General features: G+C 40.0%; 2 protein-coding genes across 6 annotated transcripts in view; both read right to left on the bottom strand.

Moving 5' to 3' along the window:
• nbeab (neurobeachin b) overlaps nt 1-14,545 on the bottom strand; it is a gene marked incomplete at its 5' end in the record, with an annotated part of 190,781 nt that extends 176,236 nt beyond the window's left edge. Inside the window, one exon of the mRNA XM_084558818.1 lies at nt 14,273-14,545. Coding sequence (XP_084414944.1) covers nt 14,273-14,545 — 273 coding nt within the window. The remainder of the gene's footprint in view (nt 1-14,272) is intronic.
• A 2,538-nt stretch (nt 14,546-17,083) lies between these two features.
• stard13b (StAR related lipid transfer domain containing 13b) overlaps nt 17,084-21,048 on the bottom strand; it is a 58,099-nt gene continuing 54,134 nt past the window's right edge. For all 5 annotated transcript variants that reach the window (XM_084559121.1, XM_084559122.1, XM_084559123.1 and 2 more), the window contains 9 exons: nt 20,870-21,040; nt 20,514-20,673; nt 20,122-20,320; nt 19,776-19,989; nt 19,223-19,337; nt 18,899-19,120; nt 18,559-18,776; nt 18,263-18,439; nt 17,084-18,160 (listed from right to left, as the gene is read on the bottom strand). In XM_084559121.1, coding sequence (XP_084415247.1) covers nt 18,043-18,160; nt 18,263-18,439; nt 18,559-18,776; nt 18,899-19,120; nt 19,223-19,337; nt 19,776-19,989; nt 20,122-20,320; nt 20,514-20,673; nt 20,870-21,040 — 1,594 coding nt within the window. In that variant the 3' untranslated portion in view covers nt 17,084-18,042. The remainder of the gene's footprint in view (nt 18,161-18,262; nt 18,440-18,558; nt 18,777-18,898; nt 19,121-19,222; nt 19,338-19,775; nt 19,990-20,121; nt 20,321-20,513; nt 20,674-20,869; nt 21,041-21,048) is intronic.

The following is a 21,048-nucleotide window of genomic DNA, read 5'->3' as shown; positions in this document are numbered from 1 at the left end:
CATTTCCAATTCATTTAATTAAACAAGGGAATTTTCCCATTAGTCTCTCATGAATATATGCATGAGCAACACTTTTGTGCTGAGGAAATCTGACGTTAAATGGCATTTCAATCGGAAGCTATGCACCGCCGATGCTTCATTAAATGTATACATAAATATTCGGCGGAAAGCGATGAGAGAAAATCAAATTCTGGCAGTGAGTGCACTGAACCAGATGGAAAAAAAATAAAAAAATCAAGCAGACAGCAGACAATGTCCAAGTGACTAATCATAAAAATATCCAGTTAGAATGTGGCAAGAAGGATAATGAGCCATAAAAATGGATGGTGTCGTCGTTCATTACGCTGATCCCTCAGTATTAATTGTAATCCAAACCCCTAACTCCAACTAAGCCCTCCATTATTTCCCCTTTACTTCAGCCACATTAAATCAGTGTGTGATCTCGCTCTTACAGAGTTTTTCATGCTTCAATATCAGCGGGAAATGGAAACATCCCAGCCGTACTGGAGCAATAAATATAAACATCTAGGAGATTGATTACACTAACCTTTATCAAAAGCAAAGCCATCGCAGGAATGCACTAAAGAACAGGATGGAGCACAGCATCCTGAGGCCTCAGACAGTTAACGGTGCAACACTGCAGGCTGCAGAGCTATGGCACTCCAAAACCAAAGGGAATGAAGTGTAAATGAAAACATAACATATTCAAAACACAACCATCCCATCAACAATGCCAGTTTTGTCAGGCGTAATGTAGAAATCTGCATTCACAGCACACATCATTAACTACCTAGTGGCTCATGCGCGGCAGAGAATTATAAATCTGTCACTTCCTGTAATACGGACATCATGCCTTATGCTACAGCAATAAAGTGGGTTACCCTCTCATGTTCTGTCACGGCAGAGACGGAAAGAGAAATTCTTCTGCCTTTTCCACTAGGAAGCTGCTGCAGTTGTATGACAGTGAACATGTGTTGAACCACCTGTATTCCTGCACTCGGAATAAGGCTTTTTGTGCTGTAACACACAAATACAGACAGGTCTATTCTCTTCAAGTGTATGGATCCTTTCATGAGCCGAGTGGCTGACAAACCATGCTACACAGAACATCAAACTAAAAGTCATCTTAAGTATGAAAAATCTACCCATGTTCTTGAAACCCCATAAAATATGAGCTCATTAATGTTTTGCTTTCCCTTCTGTTTGCAACTACTCAAATTGCAACCTGGTTATAAAAGAGAGCTGAGAAATGTGAAATAACCCATGGTGCAAAAGATGAGTTATTTGCTTAATTAACAAACTGCAACAATTACAAGACGACATAACGTCTACTTGTTGAACCTAGACGTACAAATAATTCTCTTCTACAGAGTCATTCATTCGTATAGTTTGGCACAAATTAGACAGAGATTTATACTTGAGCTCAGCAACTACTGGGATATTGTCAGTAACAAGGCAACAGCTTTTATTTGCACATTTGCTATGTAGTTATCAAACGGTCTTTGCCTTTTGCTGCATCTGCACTGTGATAAAAACGCTTTCTTTCCTACAGTGCTGTCACCGTACTGCAGTGAGCAATATGACTTTGCATGTTTCCCTGATCAGAGATGCAGCTCATCTCCATAGAAATGAGCACGCGTGTGAAGGGCCATGTTCCTATGGGGGGAGACAACGCATTAACACCTAGGCTGGGATTTGGTTGACTGCCAGCAGCAGCTCCAACCGGGAGTAAGCCTGAGCATTCGCATTGTTGCTACTGATGATGTTCCAACCCACTTGTTTCCGACTGTAAATAGGTTTTGGCTATTGACTGAATGCAGAATAAAGACGGATGAACCCTGAGCATTCTCAGCGAAAAGATTGTTAAACACTGGTTCTGAAACTCAGTGTAGCGGCTCAGGCTGACGCCATCTTGGCAAAGCCTGACTAAGCCTAACAACCAACTGATTAAAAAAAAGGACAAAGAGTTGGAGTGCTAGTTGAGATGAGCTGAGGCAGCCAGGTGACACAACCTGGCAACCTGTGACTTAATCCACCTCTCACACGGAGCAGCTATACCCTTAATTATCTCTAACTTTAAATAGGTTCTGTCAGGCCAAGAAAAGCATTTATGTAGTAACCCTTACACCCACACGCTTTCAGACCAAATATTCCCAGAATATGTGCTTAATGAGGGACTGTAGCTTCATGCTACTGAGCGGCTACTGATTTCTTGCTTTAATTCCATTTCACCAGGTCCCGATTTGATTCAATTCAATATCAATTCATATAGAAATATTTCAGTTTCAAGACAATTTTACTTACCTAAGAATGAAACTAATGTCATTGGTTTTGGAGCTATTTTACCTCTAGTTGGCACATCTTGCATATGGCTTTTCCTTTGTCCAGCTCTTCTGTGTCGTCATACTATTAAAATCCAAAATGCTGCCACACATCATCATTCAGACCTGATGGTGCTCTCAGAGTTGTAGCTTCTGACATGCTTTAGACCTCCCTAACACGTGGACTAATGTCATTGCACTCTCGCAAGAATAATTGATTTTAAAGATTTTGTAAGTCGACATTGGATCCTTTAAAGAGCAATTTGAATCAGAATAACGATTCTTCAGTCTTTTTCCTGCCACCTACTGTTAACGATGACGTGAAGTGGTGTTTGTTGTGGTTGTATTGGAGCTGCTTTACAAGTTTAAGTACCTGATACTGGCCCTGATATAGAGACATCTTTATTCAGTCGTCATAGATGGAAAAATTAGCTACAGAGATTTTTGAACCATACATACGTTTCTCTCTGCAATAAAATGCATTTTAACATAAAAGTCTGTGGGGATTTATGCCAAACAAACTACATTCAATTGTAGCTTAAAGCCAATGGATAAATGTAAAGTACATTGAGCTCTCGTCATCACAGATGATCCGACACATAATGTATACTGTCTTAATAAAAAAAGCTCTAATTATCATACTATCCGTCCAATTAAAAACAATTCATACATTATATTAAATGCCTGCACATAGAATAAAAGCATGCGTTTTTTTATCAGTCCATCATTAAATTACCGTAATGGCGCTTATATTGGATTTAGCAACAAATACATGACATGTGGCTTTCTATGGACAAATGTATGTAAGATTAAATAATTAGCAAATTTAGCTGTACTAACCAGCTCTTATAAAGGTAAGGTAGTTCACGTCTGGAGTCTTTTCCTCCAGGCTTTGACCAACTCTCTTAAAATGATTTTTTTTTTAGACCATAGAAATTTAAAATTAAGAGCACAAATACTGGATTTTTAACTTTCAGGAGCAATAGGAAAAACATAACACGAGCACAATGATGTTTGAGACATCCAAAAAATATTTCCAAGTCATTTGTATTAACATTGTATGGGAAACACTGACTGTACGTTGTTTTGAAAAGGCTTTCTTGTAATTTGCCCTTCAGAGCTTGAAGTAGGATGAGTGATGCCAAATTGGATCAAGCGTCAACTGAGTGTCATCTCAGTGTAACATAAAATTATTATCAGAGTACAACCACAATCAGATGTCCTTTAATAGGAACAGACTGATGAGCTCTTGCTATATGCCAGGAAAGAATTTAAGATTTGAAATCTTGCAAGGGCTTTATCGCGTAAAAATGGCTAAATAAATAAACGGAACCAGTAATATTTCCAACAAAGGCTGCTATAAAATATGAGAGGAAATATCTAATTTAGCTTTCAACTGAGTTTACTGAATGTGCATGTCACCACACTACGTTTTAAAGCACCCAGCATCCACAAGAGATCAGGTTTTCTACCATTTGTCACCTCTATCAACAAGATTTTGCACACTTTTCTACATCATACACCGCACAGCGACATAAGCCCTTCGTGTACCCACAAACAGGAGCCACTTGCGCCCCTTATAAACGTTACCCCACTGAGCTGGGAGATATGATCCCAGAATGCACCCTGACACTAATGTAGGCAGCAGCCAAATAATATACCATCAGCATCTCTCTGGGGTAACACTGCAGAGCGAGTAAGATGGATGAGCATAGCAAGAGAAGAGTAAGTCCAAGGGGAGAGCAGAGAGAAAATAGAACCATGGCCTTTGCAAAGTCATTTGACCCATGTCGTTCGCATTTCCTTAAGGCACTGACTCTTACCAATGGAACCACAAAGGGTCTATGCTCATCAGGATCCATGCCGCTTTTGTTTAAATAGGTAACCTAAAATCCTATTTTAGTAATATTACAAATAGTGAACGATAAATGTAATATGGTTTTGCTTTAATTTACCAAGTAAAGGTTGGGTAGTAGCACAATACGCTATAAATTAGACAGCTGGTCAACAAGAACCTTTCACAGAACCTGCAGAGACCTCATGAAAATTGGAAACTGTGAAGGCAAGAAGAATGCTCCTGCTGAATATTGAGAAGACTAAAATAAAAGGCCTTAAAAAAACATTTGCAGACCTGGTAGAATACAGAAAATATTCTAAACGCAGTCCTTCACTTTGTCCTTGGTTGGGAACAAGAATATGCAGCACGCTCCCCGAGTCAATCAACTGTTCAGGTAAATCACTTTTAAACAAACAAATTTGCACAGAATCAGAATTTCAATTTATCCTCATATCCTAAGAAGATTATCATGGAGTAGATCAGAGGAAACGGCTGTTGGCAGAAATTGGATGGCTTACCGGGAAATAAACTTCACTGAGGAAGCACAATTTTAACATACTGTAGCGCCTTACGATGCATGCGGTTCAAACCAGAAAATAAAAAAAAAAAAGGCTTAGCATATATAAAATATAAGAGGCTTGAGGATTCATGAAGGTGAACACTGCTATTCCTTATGAATGCTGAAGCATCAACTCCAATAATGTGAAATGTACATGGTCCGTATATCTTTCTTAAACCTACATTCAATTCAATTAAATTTTATTTATATAGCGTCAATAACAATACAAATTGTCTCAAGACGCTTTACAAAACCCGGTCTGAAACCTCCAGAGCAAACCTGAAGGTGACGGTGGCAAAAAAAACAAAACACTCCCTTTTAACAGGAAGAAACCTTGAGCAGAACCTTAAGCTCATATAGAGGGACCCATCAGCCCAAGGCCAGCCGGGTAGACACAGAAAAAAAAGAGAAGAGAGCAGCAAGAGGACGGAGATAAACATCCAACTGTCATGGAAACATACATCTGACTAAAGCATACATGTAGAATCTGATGATGATACAAATACAACATATAGCTGATGATGTTACATGACAGTATGCATATGAATACTGAATGAATAAAGCTACATAAGAGCAGCAGCAGGACACACCACAAGTTTCAGATCAATACTGTAAGAGATGTAATTGTTTACAAATCAAGAACCAGATAGCAGCCTCAGTAGGGTAGTATTCTTCATTTCACTGAAAACCTGCAGATAAGCGGTTAGTATTTTTTTCCAAAAAGAACCTTTTGAACATGGCATAGTAGAAAATAAAGTGTAAATCAATTATATTGAGTGTCCCATGGTAATGCCATGCATGCATGCCTGCAGAGAGTCTGCAGTAAAAGCAAAAAAAGAAAAAAAAGTCAAGAACTCATGAGTTAATTTTTCAAGAGCGACACAGAAAAAATAAATAATTGCAGTGTGATATTTGTAACAAAACTGTACCAGTGCCCAGAGGTTATATTGATCCCAGATTGATCAAAGCGTGCAACTGACTCAACAGCAGCAGAGGGACACTTCCTGTGGAGTCCAAACGTAACCGAAAGCAGCTGAGGCCACACACACGACTCTCAGCTCTTGTCTTTCATCTATTATGCATTTCCAGATTATCGTGAGTGTCCCTTGATGGCAATGATGGAAGGATTGCTGCAAACCTAAACATAATGTTTTCACTCTGGTAGGGTTTAACTGATTGTTATTTGACGCAGCTAAAAGTTAATTAAGTTAACGAAGCGATTTTTAACCCAATGAATGCTGCTTTCAAGGGTTAAAATTGCCAACTCCTCATATTCCTTTAGTGGGACAATATGAATTTCAGATCACATCTAAAGAGTATTCCTTTAAAAACTTTTATTCAACTATGGTTGAATGTGCACATGAAAATCCAATATTTAAAATTAGGAATGTGCAAAATGCCCACACATCCCCCTCCCCACTGTTTAACACATTTGATAAAAAGAACCAATAACAGAGATAAAGAGAACATCAAACGATTATCAGCGTTTGCCACAGAACTAGAATCTACCAGGGTCTCAATGGGAGAACGATGTATCAAAGAGCAAATAGACATGTACTGTATTTCAAAACATTATTTAAAATAATTTAATCAACATTATATTGCTTCTGACGGCCGTGATCATACGTCTATAAATGTTTAATCAAGGCAGCCTTAAATGAATGCCTCAAAGAAGATTAACGAATTAGCAGTGTAACACGTTGGAGCACTTTTAGGAAGCTGTTAACAACTTCATGTGGAGGGAGGAAGCAACGTGACATAATGTGTAAGCATGATCAAAGGATATCACGTCTGTCTATAAGATGCACAAAGTCCAGAGTAAATTGCTGTTATTGTTCATCACAGTCATATTTACCATGCCACTCTAAATAAAAGCATTATTCATATCTCATCTGTGACACGCTCGCCTTGGATCCTACTGCACTACAAAATTCTGTCCAAATACAGCCGACAGAAATCTAGCAAAGATCTGGCATAACATTATGACTCGTCAGAAAATGGACATGGGCCTTCAGACGGTGTCCCATGATGTCTGGCAACAGAATGTTGTTAGTGGGGGGCCTTTAGGTCCTATGGGTTGACGGGAGAGGCCTCTGTGGATCATCCCACAGATACATGATCAGTTTGGGATCTAGTGAATCAGGTCAACACCTTGTGCTGTTTTTCATGTTTTTTGAGTTGCTCCTAAACCATTTTTGTGTGTATGTGCCTGTGTCAGACTGCATCCTGCTGGATGGAGGAGTGTCAGTGCTATGGGGTGGGGGTGCTCTGTCTAGTTTAGGTGGATGGTACGTGTCTAAAGCTTGTTACATACTCCACAAGAAGCAAGAAATTTGTTCTTGCTCTTAGGGCTGCAAGAAAAAAGCTCATTCTGGCCAGGTAATTTATACTTCACAAGAAACTCAAAGGCCGAACTCCAGGGATATCCTCATAGGGCCCTCCCACTGCAGCTTGTGGGAGATGGATGACGACGAGGCACTATTATTATTATTTTTGGATGTTAGCCAGACGTTTTGATGGCTGTGTCCGTCGGATCACGATGTTTGTTCAGCGTGCACAGACACAAAGTATACCAATCTCTACCCCATTAGCGGTCACACTAAGAATATTAGCATCTGGACGGTAACAGAGTGGCCACTAGAATTTCAGCTTTTCCACATTAACCACGCCCACTTCCAATTTCTGACCAATCACAGAATAGTTGCCGGATACCACACAAGAAAAAAGTTCTGCCCGGTTGATGTGTCAAGAACAAGCTGCCAGAAGTCCCAAACGAGGGTTGGGAGGAGAAAATAACATAATTTTCTTCTTGCAGCCCTGTCAGTGGTTTTAATGTTATGGCTGATCGGTGTAGATATATTCTGTCCTAACTCCACTGGCTTTCTGTTTCATTCGTATCAGACTGCATACTGCTACCTATTACCTACAAAACTCTCCATGGTTTGGTGGCTCCCTGTCTGGCTGAACTCCTCTGACCATTTATTTCCTCACGTGCGCTCAGATCACAAGCTACTTATTATTCCAAAGATTATTAAGCAATCCATTTTCTTAGAACTTCCTATGATGTTGAATACATTACCTCGCTCAGTCAGAGAGGCAAACACCAGAGATTTTTCAATCAAGAGACACTGATGCATATCTAATACACGGTGAAACGCAAAAAAAAAGACAAGCTCCAAAGACACAAGTTGGATAATGTCTCAAGGTAAAAACTGCTGTGCTCAAACTTACTGCGTTTAATCCTTGTGGGATTACATCAACCTTGAATGCGGGACACCACAGCCTATGTCTAATAACATATTATCTTAATTGCAGCTTTCAGTTTAGGCTGCCTATACATGAAAGATTAATGACATCCCCTGTAATTAGCTCTGATAAGGGATGGTGGCACAAAACTGTAACATCTTGGCGTACGGCTCATTCAATTACTCCATAGCTCAAACAAGATTTTTTAAAGCCGCATGGGGAAATGATCTTCAATACTGATTTAATTAACTTGTTAATGTTTACAGTGAAACTTTGTTTGTTGATGCGCCAAACTGATGATCACCCAAGTGGTTCAATCAATCATTTAAATCCGATATATACAACACTCTCTTTAGGTTAAGTTTTACAAGCAGAGGGCTGGACCTTGTTTTAGAAGTAGTTTAGTTTGGTTGGCAGAAGACGTCTGGATGGATCAGTCAGCCCATCATTGGAATGAAATTACACAGAACATCCCTCACCCTCACAACAACTGTTTACAACGATTTAAAGCTTTCAATACGGCTAAATGTTTGGAGGGCAGAATAAAGGCACAGTATACAGACGCTTCATCTCTCGACTAGTTTTGAGGTGACAGCCCAACACAATTCCTCTCTTTCTTTTCTTTTTTTTTTTTTAAATATACACCGATCAGGCATAGCATTGTGACCACATGCAAACAGTTGTGCCTCATCAGAGAATGGACATGGGCTTTCTGAGGGTTTCCTGTGGTGTCCGGCAGCAGAATGTTGTCAGTAGGGGCCTTTGGGTCCTATGGGTTGAGGGGAGGGGAGTCTGTGGATCAGGCTTGTTCCAGTGTATCCCATAGATACTTGATCAGTTTGGGATCTAGTGAATTTGGAGGCTGGGTCAACACCTTGTGTCCATGTTTTTTCTTTAGTTGTTCCTAAACCGTTTTTGTGTGTGTGCCCCAACCTGCTGGGGATGGCTGCTGCCATCACGGAGTGTTATTGCTATGGGGTGGGGGTGCCGGGTCTGGGCTAGGTGGGTGGCACATGTCTAAGTAACATCGACACCAATGCTAGGTCCAAAAGATGATCAATGTTATTTACTTCTCCTGTCAGTGGTTTTAATGTTATGGCTGATCACTGTGTATGTATATATATATATATATATATATATATATATATATACATACACACACACACACTACTGAGTCAAATGCTATACAGAGAGAAGATTAAACCTGAGTCTGAGCAAGCTGACTGCCTGTGGAATAAATTACATCCTTTGCAGCCAGTTGCATTTCACATATCACCTACCAGAAAATAGGTTCTCCAACATGAAGATGAAAAGATATGAAGGTTCATCTGTGATACACAGTTCTCTCATGGTCATCATTTGTTCCCAAAGAATGCCATCCAGGCAGAGACTGTGGTCACCTGATTCATTTAATGCTCACATTCATGACTGTCACTAGCTTGTCCTACCGATGATTACTGCTCAGGTTACAATACCATACAACGGCAGTCCATCACAGAATATTGTCGAGGGATTTATAGACCATTTGTCAAATGTGTTGGCTTATGCCAAAACTATTCAGCAGTTGAGCAAATTAACACATTGTATACATTTCTATAAACCATGATAAACAGTTACAGAAAAACTAAGTGTTATATTACTATTTATACTCTATATACAACACCAAATGTGTTTTAAAAGAAACATCAAGACAAACATATTAGTCAACATTAGGAAATGTTGATACTGAACATTTTTGAACATTATTTGAATATCCAGTCTTGCTGTACAACCTCTTCTCATTAAGAGCATAGTATTAATTGAACTTGGTTATGGATTTATATAGGTAATGGAAATATATGCAGCCCTTTTATTAACATTTAACCAAAACCACAATATTTCTCTAAATTCAGCACAAGTGCTTTTGTTTCCTAAACATAATCACAGCCGGAACTCAGGCCGCAAACCCCAGTTCACGTTATCAAAGTCCTGGAGCCTGTTCTCTGAACATGGATTAACAGTTTACCATTACACCCGTACATGGATTAACGGATGAAAAGGCTGGCAGTTTGGCACGATCTCAGATCAGTTGGTTCTTCAAAACATTCAGACTGAGTGCCACAGCAACACATCCATAAGGTCAAACGTATTCCGGAGCAGGTTTATTCTGTGTTAACTGTAGATGTCAGACTCAACAGCATTATTTAAAGAAATCTGCCCAACCTTAGCTGTACAATTCTTGCTAAAGGGACTGGTTGCAGTCGAAGCATTGATGATAAGAAACTGTGAGAAGATTATGTGGAAAGCATATTGAATAATCATTAAAATCCTTAGTGCACCATGACTCATAACTTCTAGAGAGGTATAGTGAAGCTAGAAGCAATTAATCAAATCAGATCAAGTTATTGCCGTTTTGCAATATCCTTCTGTGCAGGACACAAAGAAAGAACGTGGTCTGAAAGTTTTGAAGGTAGGAGAAAATTTTGTGAAAAGATGAGAAATACGAGGCAAAGAAAAAAGAACTACGTTCCTGTTTATAGATTTTGCTGGACTCTTACATGTGCAGAGTCATCATTTGTATTCTATTAACATCAGACTTCTAAATTAAGGAAGAAATGATGCGACACTATAAATGATAAGATCATTAACGCAGTGGACTCACAAAGCTCACGACACTGAACAACTAAAGAGGACACTTTTCATTGCCTTCTGCCTTTGGAATTTGATTCCCTTACTCAGTTTTCTAAAGGCTCATTTAAGGTACTTAAATGAGGTAGGCAACCCACGCACATAGCATACGCCGGAGCGAGCCATTTATACTTGTGCATACTTGGGTCTGGGTTGTCGCCACAGCTACGGCGTCAAATTGACGCAGAAGTCTAAACCACTTATAAGTCTGATTCTTTTACTCTCTAGTCTTTTTCCATTAAATCTTTTCTTTCATTTAGGTTTTCTTTGGCTGACTTTTCATCATCCTGTATGAGACTAAAAAACATTTGAGTTGCTATAATATGGTTCAAGTCCCTTAACCCCAACCAACCCCCCCAGTGACTTTGGCCAGGAACAGTCTAGTACAGCACATTTCCAGGTAGTCATTACATTAGCAGGAAAACCATTTAGTCATATATAAACAGAATTTCTACGAGATTCTACATTTCTAGGTACTTCCTGGTACTTACAAGTTAAAACTGTTGTATTCGGTTGACCATTACCAGCGATGTAGCAAAGTCCCGCTGAGCTCAGACTCCAGAGCATTATGCTGACACCACTTCTGGAGGGCATTCACATGGTTGTGACCACATGCCGACTCTCTCCAGTTGCGTAAACCTTATTCAAAAGTCTGGTATTTTGACTAATACAACAACAGATCTTCTTTTAGAAAAGAAAAGATGTTTCACCTTAAGAGGGTTTCCTCTCATTCTCTGGTTCCAATTCAATAAATTTGCTCCACAAAGCCTCTCGAAATCAGAAACAGCATGGATCAGTGATTACTAATCACAGTCCAACGTGCATCATTGCACCTGCCATAAGGATAATTGTAGTAGCATGTGTAATGCCATTAAGCTAATGAAAATAATTGATTTGGCAGCTATTGTTGATAATACATTTAACAAAGCAGTGAGGACACATAAAACAAATCTGTATCCGTCAAGCACTCATTGGAAGTACGCCCTGGCAATACAAATCCATTTCAAATATGCAATAAGTGTGCTTATCTACAGCAAGGGTAATCTATTTGTGCGAGTAGAATAGTTTTCTGGAAATGTTTGTAGAAAATCTCTATATTTGGCAATGCTTACAGGATCCTACAGGAAAGGATTCTGCCTTTATAGCACATTGGCCAGCAAGGTTCAGCATCTAATTAAGGTGAAAATCCACATCTTTTTAGTATCCACCACCACCTGTGGGCTTGAAGGACCATATTTGCAGTCTTGTTTTCCATAGGAAATTGCAGTGCTGGTCAGCTTGAATTCATATGTCTGTTTATCGACCTAAACATCAATACTATAGGATCATATCAAACCAGCCCAGCAACATTTGCTTTCTCCTGCTTCTTCAATGGTAGTACCTAAAATCAATTTCACCAATATCTGCAAGGTAGAGCACACTTCACCTGACAAACCTATGCAAAGGCAGCTGTAGCCTACAACTGCATACTAAGATAGCTCTGACCTCACAAGACTATAAAAACCACACTTTTGTGTTAACATCAACCAGTTGCTGATGGCACATGAGAGTCTTGTTAGTCCCGAATGTCATGATCAAGATGAACATGTGGTATAAAAGGCCTTTTCTCTAACTGTATATGTCACACATCATCTTTTAGTATCCATCTCCAGCTAATTACCAGTCACGCTTGACTTTGATCATGAAGACGCAGGATGAGTAATGTGACTTTCTTATGTTTTTTTTGTCCCACAACCATTCACTGAATGATTCATTTTAGGTGACAATTATCAACTTTTATTTTTTTCATCTCGGAGAAAGGAGTGAGTCAGCTGATAGGCTGCAAAAAGAGGGGTGACTACTGCAAATTGGACATCTGGGGAAAGAAAAAAAATAAGAAACGTTTTCACGACAGATGTTTAAGCCAGGATCCTCATCCTACAATTTTTTTCTAAGATGTTCCTTGGAGATGGGGGGGAAAAATGTTATTATTTTATTACTTCACAAATTGGACCCCATGAGGCACAGTTAAGTATCCTTCAAAATCTTCAAACACTTGAAAAGCAACATGAACATGTAAAAGATAAAAAATCCTGTGGTCATGACATCTAAAAGAGTGGGATTGTTTGCGTGACAGTTTTCTCACCCCTTCTCAATGGCTCGTGATATTCATGCACATTTTGTGTCGTACGTAATTTAGATGAAGAGGCAGACATAGTAACAATTACAGAGTAATTTAGAGCCCAGATAGTTGCATATGTGGTTATTTGTATGAGCACAATTTGCAATGAGACTGTAGTTGTGTTTTCAGAGCACAGCACAGCACTATAAAACTCTACTAAATGTTACATATAAAGACATGCTGAAAAAAACATGTACCCAGGAGCAAAAGGCAGCTCTGACATCGACGCTCTGCATTCAGTAGGTCAACAGAATAAAGCAAAACGGAGAAACAACTAAAAGATCAGTGTCTGGTGCAAATAAATGTGCAATCTTGTCGCGCCGCGTAGAAAACAAAAAGTCATTATAGACAACAGTGAGTTGTTAATTCCCTGTAATTTGTGCACATTTCCCAAGAAAACAGCACCGCGAAGTGCGAGGGGGCAAGGTGTCAGAGAGTCCAGTTATTGCAGTGCTTCCCTCTTGTCTGAACATGCCAAGGGCTGCAATTTGTCCTGCTCCACAAAGTGGATCTCTGTTGTGCCAGAACAGGTCGTAATTAATCTCGAGTGTGCTAACAAGGAGAGGCCAACTACTGCAAACACGCTCTGTAGTATTCCAGCAGATGGTCAAGGAAAAAAAGGTATGAACTGCTTTCCCAATCTCTTTATATCATGTTAGCTTGTAGCAAAGGGAGGAAACTGGATTCATTTGCTCGCCCTGGTCATATTATGGATTCGAATCCCCAAACACCTTGAGCTGAAATCATTACATCTCAGTCTTCAGGCCCGTTTGGAAAGAGAAACCTATTCTGTGGGTCAATATGAATGTGGGCAGTTGGTAATGACCATCATGCTCCCACAGGTGCTCACTCACACTTTATTTATGAGAATACACCAAGAATATTCATCCTGTTTCCCCCCCCGACACTGCTGAGGAGCAGCACTGATCAAATTATCAGGAGCTAGCATCAGGGGTGCCACGGCAAATCTGTGCTTCCTCAAAGCAGTTTATCATCAGCTATGATGTGAGGCGCGTTTAGGGGACCTGCAGGTCTAGGCCCCTTGGATTTCCCCCGCAGACAGCGTTCCCGTTTCTGCCTCATTTTGCTCTCTGAACATCTGAAGTATTGCACCAGATTTTAAAGTACTCTTTAAACCCCAGCAGGTATGCATTTACATAACCTTCACTGACATGCTTCATCTTCAGGAAAACACCGGGAAGTTGTGACTTTGTTGAACTTGAAAACTTGAGGACTGTCTTAGTTTGAGTCTTCCATCATTCATCAGTGCACCTTGTGTGCGCAGGTGTGACTTTTGAATGCTGGCATTTGCAAATTTAGGATTTTTCATCATTATTTGCAACGTTAAAGACTACTGTTTTTGCAGTTTATCATCATTGTGTTGTTTAATTGCTCCCACCAAACATCATGTTTAGATTCTGTCTTTTTTTAAGGCAATTATGATCTTTCATTGAGTAAAAAAGGTTAAAATGTTTACTCACCAGATTGAGCACCGTTTCCACAATATCCCGGTTGCTAACCTCTCCAACCTGGATCAGTCCGATGAGAACAGCAAATTTCATCTTGATATTCCGGATAGGTACCGATGGATTGATAATCCCAGCCGGGAGGAGAACTGAACCTGAGCCGGACATCATCATTGTCTCACCGGCAGCGGCGGAGACTGCAGCCGCGTGCTGCCCGTGACCTGGAGCAGGTTGTCGGTCCGAGAGCGACAGCGAGCCCGGCATTGTCACCGGTCTCTCGCTTGTCATGTCCACCCAAACCGGGAGGCTTCAGAAGCTATTACACGCTTTCTCTCTCTCTCTCTCTCTCTCTCTCTCTTTCTGTATTTAATCACTGCTCTGGAGCATCAAGAAAAAAAAAAGAAAGAAAGAAAAGATAAAAATACTCGCGGAAAACAAAACACAAAGAAGAAATCACTCTCACTGTCAGTAAAATCCACTCTGTAGAGTTCCGGTGAGTGAGCCCGGTGTGTTGTCGGTGCCAGCCGGTTAACCGAACACACTGACCTGCGCTGCGTACGCTAAGCTGTGTGTGTGTGTGTGTGTCGCCCTCTCGGTTCGGTTGCGCGTCTCCGTGCCTGTGCCTGTGCTGCTGTCACCGCCATGTTGCCGCCCCCTGCCTGCGGTTCCACTCACCACGCCTGCGCGATGGAGCTCGGAGACAGGTCTGTGGCGACTTTATAGCACACGATAAAAAATAACAAAAAAAACAATAAATAAAGGCACAAATAAACAAGCTGGCTATTATACTGCCACCGCCGTCCATTTTATGAAGTTTCTCCCTTGGTTGGTCAGTTCAGCACAGCCGTTAGGTGGAGAAAAAATATTGCTAATAATGCTAACCTTGCTGGCTCGTTTCGGAAAGCGTAGCCGGAAGTTACCTAGCTTAATATTCCGGAAATAAAATAAATAAATAAATAAATAAAATAATTAGTTTTTAGTAATTAGTAAATCGTGTTAAAAATATATATATTTTCAAATTTAGAAATGTTTATACTCACGTTAATATGTTGTTTTCTCAATGTTTATTCATTCGGTATAAAAAAACACAGGTGTTGCTAATAAACTTAATGATGGCTTCATGCATGATGAATATAATTGGCTATATTATATTAGCTAGAGGAGATTAGCTCGCTGTCCAATCAGAAATTAAATTAAAACCGTGCAGGTGTCTTGGTAAATAGTGTTGATGATGGCTTTTTGATAATTGGTTATTATCCTCGCTGTTATTATATTATAATTTCCTCCTCTTTAATGTAAATGCATGGTAGTTTCACTATAGTTTGAGCTCCAGGTGTATTCGGCTCATTGATCAGCCTGTGAGGCACAGAGGTGACCCTGGATAGTCATCTATGCAAGCCAATATAAATTATGTTACGCTGAGATTAACAACAAAACAGATACCTGCAAGGTCTGTTCTTGGTGTGTTGGTACACGGTCTCCTTGTTATAACACCTAGCCAAGGTCACGTATTGTAGAAATGATTAGTTCATTGTTCTTCTCAATGTTTAATGAGACAAACAAGAAGATTGATTAATACAGATACAATGTCAAAGGTAGAAATGATTCCACTGGTTTCCACTTTTGTAGTTTTTGTAAATTATTTAAAAAAAAAAAAAAAAAAAACATGGATACATTCAGATATATAAATACATTTTTTAATACTTTCAGTTTACTCCGGTTGTTATATAAAAGACTGACGCTGACAACTTGGCAAGAATTCTGTCCGTCGTCCTGATTGACAGCAGGAAGCTGAGCTTGCATTTCATGACCTCATTAAGCTGATCTGTGTCAGCACGGCTTCAGAGGAGGTAGAAATAACGTCAGGCTTAATACAGCCGTACCCGAAGCTTGTTTTATTTTGCAGTAAATCAGTGCAAAACAAGTGGCATTCTCGTTATTTAGCCTCCTCGTGTATGAATTAAATATGACTGTATCTTGTGACTCCACTTTTGACTCACTGTGGTCTAATGTGTTGCTGTAGATGTTTTCTCATATTTTTAACTGGCTTCTTAGTCTACAGACTGTGTTCAAATAAGAAAATAGTCCTACAGTGTTTATTCTGTTGTCCCCCAGCATAGAGTAACAGTGTATCTCATATTGCTCTTTTGACATCTCCAGGAATTATGAGGATGTCAGCCCCACCACCAGTCCATCTAACTCTTCTCAAGCTTGTTGGGACCAGCTCCAGCGAGGATCATAAACTCTGCAGAGTCTGAAAAGAGGTCAGTGGAGGAGGTTTGACTTTGCCATTCATACACTAAGCTTCAGATCTCTCTCTATATAGGGATCTGAATCAGAGGAATTAATAACTGCACCGAAAGATTTGTTCATTTTCAAGCGTTTCCTATTTCTTTAAGGTCCACCACAGCAGAATCTCACTGTGTTCTGTTATCATTTTGGTAAATCATTGCTTTCCACATCATGCCTGCATTTTCACAGCATCTAATTATATCTCAGTAAGTGTGGAATCCTGCAATGAATGGTCACCCCATTATCACTGACATGTTCAGTACCCCATTAAATATTGTAACAATGGATATCTAACTTGTTAAAATAACATTCTTGAGAAAAACTGGTGTTTAATTTTAATAATACTTTGGCCACTAAAATACTGCCACAGTCAATTCTGTTGATCAGAAAGAGCCATCTAGTGGACAAATAGGACAATTTACCAGATTTCCATGTTTAGTTTTTTTACTTTCTTTACTTTTTATAAGCAGAGGCTGCATTAGTATTCATTCATTTTTGGATTTTTTGTTATATTTACATTAAAACAGTGTCCAAATAAGATATCCTCCCTTGTGGTCTGCTTGCATTGTTCTTTTCAAATGGCCAGCAGATGTCCCTCCTCTCCCAAATTAGAGGAACATGTGTGAACATGAGCACTAGGCACCATTTTTCTCAGATGCATTTTTGACATACATTGATATTAATCGTCCGTAACAAATACTAGACTCTGTGCACACAAGCATTTTATAACTTTGACAGTTTTATTAAAAAAATTATGTCTCTCGTACCTGACTGCACAATCCAGTACCCTAAAGCAGGTGTGATCAGGTCACACCTTAAGTCATTCATTTCACAACCGCTGTGAGGTCAAAGTTCAATAAAATTACACTCATTCCAAAATGGCAATACTGAAGCAAAGTAAAACCAGCTTACAATTTTGTACCATGTGTATTACAGGAAGGATGACACAGTGAACGAATTAATATATAGTAAAATTAACATATGTACTATTTACCCCTTCACATATATACAATATGTACATTTTTGATTGCATTTACAGGATATTCACACACATATATACAGTCACTCAAGTGTACATCTTAATAATTATAGCTTTAAATCTGAATAACATGTACATGCTTCCCAGAAGCATTTAAGAGCTTGAATGTCCTAGACATTTTTAGATTATAGTAACAATAATATTATTAACGATAATAATTATTATAACATATAGGTTTAGCAACGTAAATGTAAATAAAATCCTAATGTAAAGAACATTGGCAGGATGATTAATTTCCCAATGAATAATAATTATGTTCAGCACCTATAAGATGTCCTCTTTTGTCATTGTGCAAGTACAAAAGAGCTTAAAATTATTTGCACGTGGAAAAACAAACAATAAACTGTGCTTTAGCTCTGGGGTCTTGTGTACGCTCTTGTGCCTGCCTGTTAGCAGTGACTCAAAGGCTCATTCTTGATCTCAAAGCTGAGCAGACACAACTGGCGAAGAATTTTCAGATTTTGGTCTCCGGGCCGTCAGCGATTAGCGGCTGAAAGGAGTTGCGGATCCGAGCAGCTTCTGCGGCACAAAGGTGACCAAAGGCTTTGTTGTACCAATCTGGAGCCCTTCCCCTGAAATCAAAACGGATTAGAAGTGAGACCACACATAAAAAGTATTGGCACATTTTATTTTCGTAAACAGTTGGTGACAAAATTGTTTCTTATAGCACTCACTTCAAGTCCACTCTGCAGATGTGGGTTAGTCTGGATTTTCCTGAACCACAGGGCTCTAGCAGGTAGTTGGACTCCAGGACAATAGCTCGTACCCCTCCTATAGGAGAATAACCCTCATGCTCTATAGACGCAGAAACCAGGGAGCAGGCACCTTTGGGCAAATCTGTCCTCCATGACCTTGGATTAAAAGAAATTAGTTAAATATGCGCCCTAAAAAAAGTATCATGACCACTCAAGCATAAATGGCTGATGTGTTCTTTAGTGTTTTTTTTGTTTTGTTTTTTATCACCACTCACCTGAGAACCACAAAGTCCCGGCTGGGATGAGGGGGCATGCGACTGAGGACATACTGAAACACCTCTGTCTGCTTGTCCAGCGTCTCACACACTTTCCACTGAAGCAGGTCCATATCCCACAGGTGGCGCTCTCGCAGCACCCGGTTCAACACTACAGACGGTGGCGCTTCCACCTCCACAGATACTCTCCAACGTCTCAAAGGGTTCCCGTCTCCCACCTGGATGATATACAAAGACATCATGTTTACTTATTGATCTAAAATACATCCAAGAACATGGATGATACCAAGGCTGATAGATTTTTTTTGTTTTGATGCACTCCGACATAGGAAACACTAACCTTCTTATAATAAAGTTCTGTGTTATCAGAGCTGCTGCATGAAACCCAGTATTTGGACTTTTCCCGGGCCTCTTTGAGCAGATTCTGAAGTCTCCCCTCCATATGCGTTTGGTACGTCCCATCATCATCTTCCAGCTGCTTGCACAGCTCATCAATTGTTGGTGCATGCAGGTCAGCCTCCACATATGAATTACGCGACTGAGTAACCATCTCATGAGGGATCTAATGGGTCAATAAAAGCATGAAGTAAGACTGACAGCAAATAAACAGAGTGGATGTTGCATCAAGAAATCCTTGCTGAATATCATCTACAAGTTTCTGTACCTCAAAGAGACGGTTGCACTCTATGATCATATGAGCGAGGCCCTGTGTTGCTGCTAAGTTTTCATTCAGGTCCTTCTGGTCTGGTCTGCCAGTGGAATACTTCTTCTGCATGGCCCTGCAGAGTATGGGGAGAGAAAACCCATTAGGCCAAGCAGAGTCTTCAGGTCAACATCCTCACAGAACGGAGCATATAAACCCTTCTTCCGCTCCGCAGGAAACCCCTTTGATCCCTTTAGCAACAATCTCAACATGGTAAATTAGAGAGCTTTGCTTTGTTTGTACACAGCATGATCTCATAAAACATTAAGCTTTAAAAAGAGTGTCATGTCCTTTTAAAACCGGCCCAGAAAGAGAGTAATCTAGTGCTCCCCTGAGGGCTGAGTCCACTCTGTAACCCATTTTATGCCTATCTTTATGGAGTCTTAGGTGAAGATAATTATGCAGGAGTTAATAGAATGCTTGAATGTCCTGTGACTTGGAAGGCAATGTGGCTGGCCGAAAAGCACTGACACTAAGCTTACTGTGATACAAGACAACAGAGGAAAAACATTACCTTGGTGAGAGATTGTCCTTCTTCAGTATGTTCAGATGGAAGAGAGAGGGAGCCAGGCACACGGCAATGTTCATGGGTGTCATCTGGTTCTCCTCCACAGAGGATGTGACATCGCTGAGGAAACAGAGCAGGGTCTGCAGCACCTCTCGGTTTTCATCCGACATCAACATGATGGCTGCCTGGACAGCTTGCAACCTTTGGTCCTTCGGAACATCTGTAAATGTGAAAGAAAGGATTTTTACCATTTCTGCTTAGTAAAATAGTGATGGTGACAATAAAAAAGTGACAATAAAATAACATTTACCCGTTAAAAAAAGACAAGTTAAAATAGACTTCCTATACTTACACTGGTAGATATGGAGGAAGGTCTCCCCCAGCTTGCTGGTGAGAAGAGGTTCAGGTAAATCCCTGAAGAACTGCTTCACCATGTCGGCCACATCGTATGCCGACTGGTCCTCGTAGTTCACATTGTCTGGAGAGCTTTCATTCATCTGCCTCAAAGCTTGAATCCGAGACTTCACCCCTGATTTACGAAAGAGACCCACCTGGAAGCAAAACAGGCATTAATGTCAGTGAGACAACATCACCAGGTCCAATAAATAAACTCTCAGCAGAACTGATACAACTTGGGCTCTGAAATCTTGCATCACATATTACATTAAATAAACTCAACCATTGGTAACACCACATATGAGAATAAAAGTTGTGCAGCCACAGAGTATGCATGATGTTACTGACCTGGTCAAGACACTGGCTCCTCAGGTACCGCAGGGCTTGCTGCAGGCCAAGAGGCAAGGGTTGTCCTGAACGCTGTACGTGCACTATGAGGGGCACTCCGAACACATTCTTGTCCTTATAATCCGGTACCTTCATTCTCTTCATGAATTTTGGCACAGACCTAGGAGACAATGTCCTTGAAAACCTGCTCCACAAATACCAACACAAAACTAAATAATAATTATAACTGTCTAACCACTTATACTGGAACAACACATACATTAAAAGAAATATAGTATACATGTATTCTTTAGTAAAGAAAATATTAATCATTTATCACATCAAAACTGGACTTGAGATATATAAATAAGACTCACCAAGTCCAACCATGCTTGTTGGACATGGAGTATTTCTCCATGATTGCAGTTAGACGCAACAGAGAAAACTTCTGTAATAAACTCAGCTGGCCTGCAGACTGGTTTGTAATCTGCAGGGATGCCACTGAGCGACTTATGCGATTAGATATCTGAAAGCTGGGCCATCGTAACCTAGCGCC

The sequence above is a fragment of the Chelon labrosus genome (assembly GCF_963514085.1).
Source record: "Chelon labrosus genome assembly, chromosome: 13".
NCBI classification, from domain to species: Eukaryota; Metazoa; Chordata; class Actinopteri; order Mugiliformes; family Mugilidae; genus Chelon; species Chelon labrosus.
Note: the sequence above shows the minus strand (reverse complement) of the source record. Positions and strands in the feature narration are given on the sequence as shown.